The sequence below is a fragment of the Pteropus alecto genome, unplaced genomic scaffold (genome assembly GCF_000325575.1).
Source record: "Pteropus alecto unplaced genomic scaffold, ASM32557v1 scaffold39, whole genome shotgun sequence".
Classification (NCBI taxonomy): domain Eukaryota; kingdom Metazoa; phylum Chordata; class Mammalia; order Chiroptera; family Pteropodidae; genus Pteropus; species Pteropus alecto.
In genome coordinates, this window is record NW_006443568.1 from 12,833,641 (window position 1) to 12,843,413 (window position 9,773).

Sequence of the window (9,773 nt, forward strand, 5' to 3'; positions counted from 1 at the left end):
CTATCCCGGGACCCTAAATACCGAAGGGGTTAGCTCATGAAAAGCCAGACAATAATCCATCAATGAGAGAACTTAGATTCGATAAATACTTACTAAATTAAGTTTTTAAAAAACCCTTAAGATACTCAAAGGTAGGTAAATCTTCTCAAAGAGACAGAAACTTTCCTATAAGATAGAAAAGATTCTAATTTGAGAGCTAGGAATTACAGGCAACTATATCTTTTAGATAAAAGATCTTTCTTTCTGACCCCAGGGGGCAAGGCTAATGCTGGGTGAAACCCACCTACCATTTTTTCTTGGCTCCCTTGGCAGCCCCTGTTAGCAGCCTCCTGCTTGTCTCCCTGAGGACCAGAGCAGGGTGGTGGGTGAAGGTGTTTGCCGCTCTGTAGGTCAGGGACAGCAAAGCCCTTTCCTGCTGTATGCTACCTGAGTGCCTTTGAAAGGGGACACGGCCTTTCATTTCAGAACTAGAAGCTTAAAAGGCAAATATGTCTGTGGTGGTCAGACTAAACCTCAGACTTGTTCCTTCCCCAGAGCCTAAAGACACAGCCGGCAGCTGGGCAAGGGCTATCAACCAAAGCAGGGGAATAGTCCAGGTAGGATAACAAGATGGGCTAGTGCCTCTGGGTTCAAATCCTGCTCTGCTGCCACTCACTGTGTTTTCATGAGTCAATAACGTAATCTCTCTGGGCTTCTTCTCTCATCAGTACAGTGGGAACTATGCCTCCTCTAGGTTATGAAAATTAAATGGGGAAATACATTTAAAGTGCTTTGTTTGCCTAGGCCTGGCATATTGTGATGGCTGCTGTTTATGTTGGTGTCGATGTTATTATTCACCCTTGACCTTTGCACAGCACTTCACGGTTTACAGAGCTCTTTTGTCGATGTCATCTTATTTGGTGGCATAGGAGAGAAGCTGGGAAGGGATTGTTCACCTCATTTGAGAGATGAGAGAAAGGTCCTCAAGACAGGCTCGTGAGCAGCAGAGCTGGGGGTTGTCTGACTTCTGGTCAGCTGTCCCATCCCCTGTCCCACACCACTGCCTTCAGATATAAGGGGCAGGTACAGGCCCCTTCCCACCTCACTGGAGAAACCCTGCAGGAAGCAGAGAGCACTGAGGGTCTAGATAAAAGAAAGAGACTAACTTTTGTTCAGTGGCCACTGTTCCAGGGTCTTTATACTCGGCACTTCCTTTGTTCTCACAACTACCCAGGACTCAGGAACTTTGTTCCCGTTTTGTAGATGAAGAAACTGAGGCTCAGAGAAGTTAAGTAACTTTGCCAAAGATAGACCTCCAGTCTAGAATCAAGAGGGGCTCCAGCCCTGGGGAGCAGTTAGCCCCGAGAGGGGACAGGGGAAGGAAGGCGGATGGGCAGGCCCACTAACTTTCCAGCGAGGCCCAGAACTGGCCCTCATGTGTGCTGCTCTCAGGTCTGGGTCCTGCTGGTTCTGGGGCTGGTTCTTATCAGGAAGATTCCGGGTCTGTGCAGGACTGAATCTACTACCTGCTTCACCCCCAAGGGACAGGGCCCATGAGGAGTAGCCTCCAGTCTTGGGCTCTGGCCTTACATCCACCTCATCTCTGAGGGTCCAGATATGGATGGGGAGCTGCCCTGAGCTGGGCATGGGACAGCCAGAGCCGTGCATTCCTCCCTTGACCCAGGGCCAGGCTCTAGGGGTAAGAAGGGGCCCCACTGCAGGGTTTTGAAGTCAGGCAGCGCTGGCATGCAGCTTATCATCCGTGTGGCCTTGGACAAGCGACCCGGCTTCTCTCCAGCTTAGTTTCATTATCTATAAAATGGGGATAATGGTGCCACCTAATACACAAGGGTCCTGTGATTACTGACTTGCATGTGATGGTCAGAGAACTTAGCCCAGAGCCTGGCGCCTAGTAAGAGCTCAGCAAAGCAGAGCTGCCTTTCTTGGCATGGTACGTGAGTTCCAGCCCAGACTGCTCCCTAACAAGCCTGTGACTGCAGAGAAGCTGCTCAGCGTCTCAGCGCCCCAGCTCTTCACCTACAAAGTGGGAACTAACTCAGAGCATTGGGAGGGATGCTCTAAGGTTTAATGGAGTGGTTGAAGGAGTAATTATTGCTTATTTCATTTCTTACGGGAGCACTGATGAGTACCAGTTATCAGGGAAGGAGGTGCGGGCCGTACCCACAACCGTGCTGGGCCGTTTACTTGCTTTATCAGCCACGGTGTAGGCTGTCTGTACCCATTTTACAGATAAGACTCACAAGTACAGAGACAGTGTACTTCCTAGGAAATGGGGGAGTAGGGCCTCAACCTGCATTCTTTTTCTGCTGATTCTCCACTGAGTCAGAGTCAGCATACAGAGGCCGTGGAGCGACCACAAGTGGTTCGCCAACCTCTTTTCCCCTGTGGCTGCTTGACTGAACTCTCCAGGCTGGAGAAGACCTGGCCCACCAGGTATGATGAACACAGGAACCAGGGTCACTCTCATGTCATACTGATCAGGAGCTTCCCAGAATGTACGTCCTGGGGGCTCCTCCCTCCAGGCTCAGTCTTGGGAGCTAGTTTGGAAAGGGCCTCTCACCTGTGGGCCTTGATACCTGGAAACCCCTGCAGGAGCAGGAGGCAGATAAGTGGGTGACAGAAAACTGCAGGAACGTGGGCTAGTTAGTGCATTCTTAGGCTGAAGGCCAAGCTGGTTTCAGCTTCCGCAGGACAGGGTGTCAGACAGCAGGCCTCAGGAGGGAGCCGAAGCTAATGCGGATTAGAACAGGAACGGGGGTACCTGGGCCGTCTGAGCTGGCCTGGGGTGAGCTTCCTTAGGTGGAAGGAGGAAAAGGGACGTTAAGAGTACCATGAGGACTGTGTCAGCTGGCCAGGCAGAACAACCATTGCCATCAACTCGTGTGTACGCTTGGGGACGCCATTCCTTTCTGTGAAGAGTGAATTTACCCTAGCCACCTCAGAATACATCCAGGCAGATCTGTAGCAAGTGGGTTGAATTGGGCCAAGTGCCACCATGGCCTGTTCTTGTACCTGCTGGCTGGAGGGCAGTGACATCAGCTGCATGAGATGCAGATGCCTCACCCAAGAGACACTCTTGATGCCCACCCAGGCTGCCAGCTTGAGTTGTCCTCATAGGCTTGGGGAGATAAGAGTATGACCTCAGTTCATCAGGAGAGGGATCACCTCTTAGGCGGGGCCTTGCCTTAGGCTTTCTAGCTTGAGGTGTTCGCACAGACTATTCTGCCATCTAGAGTACCTACCCCCGCACCCCGCCCTCAAACTCATTTCCTCCATTATGCCTTCCCTGGCTACCAAAAGGCCTCTCTGGACTTGAGCTACAATTACGTTTTGTGTGTCTGTCTTATTTACTGTATTTTATATTATAAGATTAACGCATGCAAAATAAAATTAACACCTGCTTATTGTAACAATTCGAGCAACACAAGGTTCCATAAAGAAAAGATGAGCAGCCTTCCTTCCTTCTGCCCCTGACACCAGTCTCCCTGAGAAACACATACAGAGTCATTCCCAGAGCATTGAATTTGTCTGTGTCAGTAACTTGGCAATTAATCATGTCTTCTGTGATATCTCTTGTATTTTTATTTTGATTTATTTTTCTAGTACTTACTGTCAAATGTAGCTTCATCTTCCTGTGTACACTGGAAACTCTGCAGACAAGATCCACACCTGAAATGCTTTCTCTCCACTGTGTGTCTACAGCAGCGGGGTCTTTTTTCCCATTTGGGGGATGGTTGAATGGACAGATGGATGAATTGATCCGAGGAGGGGAGTGGGTGTCCAGAGCTGCTTAGGGGCGACTGGACTGCTTTAGGTCTTCCTCTGGGTTTTTTTTTTTGAGCCAACCTGCAGGCAAGGATAGGAAAGCAGAGAAAGCTTAGGCTCCTTTCCTGGCCTCAGCCACTCACTTGTGTGACCTTGGATAAGTTACCCCACTTCTTGCCTGTAAATTGAGTGTGATACTAATAACACCCACTGGTGGACATTGTTATGACAAGATGCACACACAACTGTGCCCACACACAGAGGAGCAGTTCATTTTCTCCAGGAGGCCGAAGGATGGCTGGGCTCAAGTTCCAACGAGTCCCCCGTTAGCTCTGCCTCCCTGGGCAAGTTCTCTGTTTCCTTGGGCCTTGTTTTTCTTCTCTGTGAAATGGGGTGATACTGTGCACCTCGGGATGTCAGGGTGGTGATGAAAAGATCTCAGCACAGGGCCTGGCCTGCAGTAGGTGATGGTATTATCATTCTTTTTTGTTCTCCTGTAGAAAAAGGCACTCTTATCAGCTCCCTACTTCCCCTCACAGAATGGGACTCCTGAGGGCTGTGACTGAGTTGAGCCTGTGGTTTTATCTAAAACAAACACTGGTCCTACCCTGATGTGGCATTTCCCTGCTTCCCCCGTGCCCCATGTTCCTGGCCAGACATCTCCCGGCAGCACAGGGGGCCACAGAATTCCCAGTAACCCCATCCCTGCAGCCGCCCAGCCTCCTGGGCGTTTGTTTCCCCTGGCGGGGGGCGGGGGGACGGCGGCCGGCGGGGGGTGATGTGGGAGAGGCCAGTCCAATATAAACTCCCAGAGGAAAAAGAGAGTCGATTAAATGGTGTGCTGTCTTTCCTCTCTGTGACTTTGGGGAAATGACAGGAAGTTTCTAGAACTTGGCGTCCCTGGAAGGAAGTACCCAGGCAGTTGGGAGCCCTGTTATCTGGCCCTGGGCTGCCAAATTATTTCCATACCACTGGGGCCCTGGAAGTGCCACCATCTCCAAAACATGGCCCCAGCTCAGTCCTGGAAACCACCCTGTTCCTCCTCGCCTGTTCCCATAGAACCTTCTTCTGGGAATTAAACCCAGGCAGAAGTGTCTTTAAAGGAAACCAAGCTTTTCCTAATGAGAAAACTGTGGCTGATTTCACTTGGAAACCAAGCCTCTTCCGTCATTCTGAAATGATTGATATATTTTCTGTGGAGCTCCCAGAACACTCATTCATTCATTCACCCATTCATTCATTCAGTAGTGACACATCGTACACTAACTGCTAGAGATCGCTTGGTGCTGGGGATTGTGTAAGGAGTAAGACAGTCTTTTCTCGTGGAATTACATTCCAGCAGGGGAGACAAACAATAAACAAATAAGTGAGTAAATAAATAATATAGTCGTGAAGAGTCAGGACTTTGAAAAAATTAAGTAAGATTCAGGGCCTGAGAGGGAAGAGGAGGCCAAGAAGAGATGGGCTTTATAAAGAGGGGACGTATTTGAGCAGAAACTCGAATTAAGTGAGAGAACAGACCACAGGGGTGTGAGGGGAAGAATGTGGCAGGCGGTGGCCCCGGGGCCGGAGGCAGGAGACAGGCTGGAGGTGGCAGCTGGGAGGGGCAGGGCCTAGATCGCCCAGAGCAGTGTTTCTCAACCTTTTTTCATGATCGCCCCCTCCTAAAATTTTAATTCTACAAATATACTGTATACCCGTTAGATACTATAGGTACACAAAGAAATTGTTTCTACTCCCTAAGAACTAGTTCTCTCTCCTTGGAGGGGGTGATATTGCCCCTGTGAATTTATAGTCTAGGGCCTCATAGGCAGTCTTAAGGAATTTGTATACTCCAGAGATATGTAAGTTCAGAGTAGCTCAGAACAACAGCTCCGTGAACTCCCCACCCAGACTTCCACGTGGAGCCCTAATAGACATCTCCTACTTAAACCATCGAAAACTGAACAGCTCCTTCGCCTCCCGCCCTGCCCCGTCCCAGCCTCCCGAGTCACAGTCAGTAGCAGCTCCGGCCACGGAAGCGTGGCCACAGGGTTGACTGCCCTTTCTCCCCACTCCCACCTCTTCCCGCCCCCCTTCTCTCTGCCACCTGGCCCAGGCCCCCTTCACCTAGCACAGACTGTGGCAGTGGCCTCCCACCTGGCCAGTTTACGCCTGCCAGGTAGTGAGGAGGGAGGAGAGGAGGGGGGAGGGTGGGCTGCAGTTGTCCTGGTGGACTGTGTGAGCCAGAGGGAGGCAGGTGGAGCAGTGGACGGGCTTTACCTCCTCCTGGGCTCCTGCGCTAGCCCGCGTCAGCGTCAGCGTGGGAATGCAGGGTGTGCAAATGCTAACTCCTAGTGGGGCCCTTACTCTTGTCCCTTCCTGCCCCACCTGCCCCATTTCCTCCCTGTGCAAATGTGCAGCAGGCACCAGCCTCATCACTCTCTTGGCCCCCAGATATGATGTCTTTCCTTATCAGAAGCAGACACTGGGCTCTGTTCTTTCAGCAAACGTTGCACAGGGCTACTGCCTGCCCACCCGGTGCTGGCGGACAGAGACGACACAGCCCTCACGTTCACTCCGCGTTCAGCGCATCCTGAGAGCTCAGGCAGGGATCCCCATGCCTCCCCTGCCATCCTCTCTCAAGGCTTCTGGGACGTCCCCCTCATAGCATTTGTCCCGCTGTGCAATCAGAGGCCTTTGTGATTATCATATATGGCTGTGTGTCTCGCTCACCAGGCTGCGGGCCTTAGGCAGGCAGACTCGTGTCTGTGTTGCTGCTCACGGTACCGCCACAGCCAGCCTGGCAGCCACCAAACCGCAGGAAGTGGGCCTTAGGCAGGCAGAGGGCCTGGCACCTCCCTCCCCCAGTGCCCCAAGGCCACTGTGTTGCTGCTCACGGTACCACCACAGCCAGCCTGGCAGCCACCAAACCGCAGGAAGTCTCAGGGTGTGGAGCTCAGAGGAGGGGAGTTTGCGCTGGTCAGGAGCAGCCCGGCTGGTCAGGAGCAGCCCATCGGAGAGAGAGGGAGGAGAGAGGGAAAAGAGAGGGAGGAGAGAGGGAGGAGAGAGGGAGGAGAGTGCGCTGGTCAGGAGCAGCCCGTCGGAGAGAGAGGGAAGAGAGAGGGAGGAGAGAGGGAGGAGAGAGGGAGGAGAGAGGGAGGTTGGATGTGTTCCCACCCCTCCTTGTGATCATTTGGGGATTGTGTGCAGGTGCTGGGGGGCGGGAGGCGGGCAGAAACCTGGAACTTGCTGTAATGAGCACAACCTGCCTGTCCCTGGAGCCTTTCTTTGGGTCTCTTATCTCAGTGGCCTTGGGGCACTGGGGGAGGGAGGTGCCAGGCCCTCTCATCGGCCGAGCACACAGGGTGCACCTCCCCCGATGCTGGCTCTGGCATTTCAGGGTCACGGCCAGAGCCAGATGTGGACAGTGAGACGCCGCTTTCTCTGGCAAGCTGTCGCGATTCTCTCTCTTCTCTCTCCTGTTTTCCCTTCCAAGAACCTAGCTGCCAAGAGGTGTTGTCATAGAAACACAACCCCTGGGAAGGGATGGGGAACCCCCCTTTGTTTTTCCCGATGTTCTGCTTCCTGAGTCTGAGGAGCAAGAAGCCCCAGCTCTCCCCAGTTTTCCCCTCCCCAGCAGGAGGCTTTTCTCATACTCCAGTGGGACATGGGGGACACGTAGGTGTTTCCGGTGGTCTCCATAGCCCCTTGCAACTCAGGCCCCTGGACTTCTGTGTGTGACCATGCCTCCCTTCAGACTACCCCATCCCCTCTTCAGGGCTGTCACCCTGTCTTCAAGACGGAGCCTGATGCTCCCTGATGCTGGTTGTGATGATAAACTGGCTGGGGGCGGGGGGTGGTAGTGAGCTCTAGGGCTGAAGACCTGAAAGCTGATGAGTCAGGAAGTGACTCGTACCCTTCGCACCCACTGGCCAAGTGGATTTCTTCAAGCTGCATATCCTTTTATGCTTACTTTTCCTCAAACTCTCCAACTCCCCCCGCCCCCCCAAATCTAGTGCCCTTTCTCTGCATTTCTCCTGGTGAATAACTTTTCATCTTTCACAAGCAGCTCAAATAAAATGGCCTTGGAGGGTCCCCGGCCCCACCCTCCCCTGCCCAAGGGCTAGACTTTTCTCTGAGTTCCATATCCATTTGCATTAATAAAAGCACTTTGGTGTCTCTTGGTCAGGCCTTTGTACATCTGTGTTGACCATTAGCCCTCGAGCTCCTTGGGGTAGGGAGCTGGTCTTATTCACGACTGTAAAACCTGGTACCCAGCCCCGTACCTGGCACCCAGTAGGTGCTCAGTCTTGAGGCTTTCATGAATGAACCTCTTGAAAGATGGCCCCTGAGAGAGGCCTCGGAGGCTGAATGGGCGTTGACTCTGTCCCAGGCAGAAGGGACAGATGGGCTTTTTCTCGATGTGTTTACTCGGTTGCCATCTGTGTCCTCGTGCTGGAAAAGCAGCTCTGTGAGGACAAGGTCGTTGTCTTTGCATTGCCAAAGCTTGCACAGAGCCTAGCACAGAGCGAGCATCTAGTATCTGTTGAGCAAAAAATGGATAACGTTCTGCCAGAAAAGTCTTCGTGGAGGTGGGGTTGGGTGGGAGGGGCTCTTTGAAGGAAGCAAAAGAAAGAGTCAGTTTCCAGGAGAGACGAATACAGGATGAAGAAACGTGGTGGGAGGAGCTAGGAGTAAGAACCATCCAAACCTGTAGAGAATCTTATCTGAGCTAAACTGAAGACAATTGGTGGGAAGCAAAATGTCAACAGATTAAGAAAATACTCCGGAGTTTACTTTATACGTTAGAATCACAGGAGGAGACGTAAGGAGATCCACTGGTGGTAAATTAAGGGGGCAGGAGAAGGCAAAGTGGGGAGAGAATGTCTGGGATTGGATTACAAGTAAAACAGAGACACGTATTTCTGTTACGTTGGTGGGTACAGGGTTGTTAACAATGAACATTTATAGCACATGGAGAGGGTATGTAGGGACCAAGACAGCACTGAGGGGTCTGTGGCCTCTGCTCTGGTGCAGCGGTTGTGCCCTGAGGGTCTGGAAAAGGAGATGACTCCGACATTTCAAAGATATATTATCTGAGATACAAAAAGACACTAAACAGGCTCACTGCAGGTAAAGACCGACCTTTGTCAAGGAAGCTACAGGCCTATGACATGACTGCACGCCACGCCTCACATTCAGTTAGGAATTTTTATGTCGAGGCCATCCTGTGTGGTTACTTTTGGTCTCTGAGTTTCTAAGGCCCGCCCTGAGCTTGTCAAGTTGAGTGTTTGGCCCCTTTATCATGCACACCAGGGAGGGAGCAAGCTGGACAGAGGAAACTGAGGGGAGCGGGGACTCCGTCAGGGTCCGGAGACAAAGACTCAGGCACAGGAGTCCTGGTAAATAGTAGGTTCTTTGTGACCTGAGCAGCAGGAAGTGGTCACCTTCACTGGGTACAGACGGGACCTTCCCCAGTGCTTGTGTGTGTACGGGAGCGTGGCCTTCAGCAGATGGTATCTGGACCAGGGCACTAAGGACAGGGAGAAGGGGATCAATTCTCCCGCACGTCCCCATGTAAGGAATTGAGATGCTGCTTGCCAGGTTTAGAAAGGGAAAAATGGCAGACGGCCTCCTGAGTCAACTCTCAGTGTGATGAACACACCCGGCCCCCACAGGAAGGGGAAAGTAAATTCGTAATGACTGAGGCCTTTAAAGCTCCCGTCCAGTTCTGCTCTTTACCACAAGAAAGGCCATCTGGGATCTGAAAACCAGGACAGGCCTCTGTCCCATGCACCAGACTGGGGTGTTTGGGCCATGCGTTGGCCATAAGAGAAAGCCGACTGTCTCCTGCCAGGTGGCCCATGCTGCCAACCTAGGGGCAGTATACTCTTACCTGCGATCATCCAAAAGTAGAGAGTACTTCCGGTGTGCCAGTCTTTGCCTGGGGACAGTCACATACCTGCTCCCACCGAGTTCCTTACTGTTGCCCTGACGGGCAGAGCCCTAGCTCTGCTTCCCGCTGA

The 9,773-nt window shown here is 52.2% G+C and overlaps 1 protein-coding gene across 1 annotated transcript in view; it reads left to right on the forward strand.

Moving 5' to 3' along the window:
• The window catches only part of ECE1 (endothelin converting enzyme 1), an 86,749-nt gene that overhangs the window by 51,526 nt on the left and 25,450 nt on the right, over positions 1–9,773 (forward strand). The window contains exon 5 of the mRNA XM_015598811.2: positions 1,980–2,023. Within this exon, the coding sequence (XP_015454297.2) occupies positions 1,980–2,023 (44 nt within the window). The remainder of the gene's footprint in view (positions 1–1,979; positions 2,024–9,773) is intronic.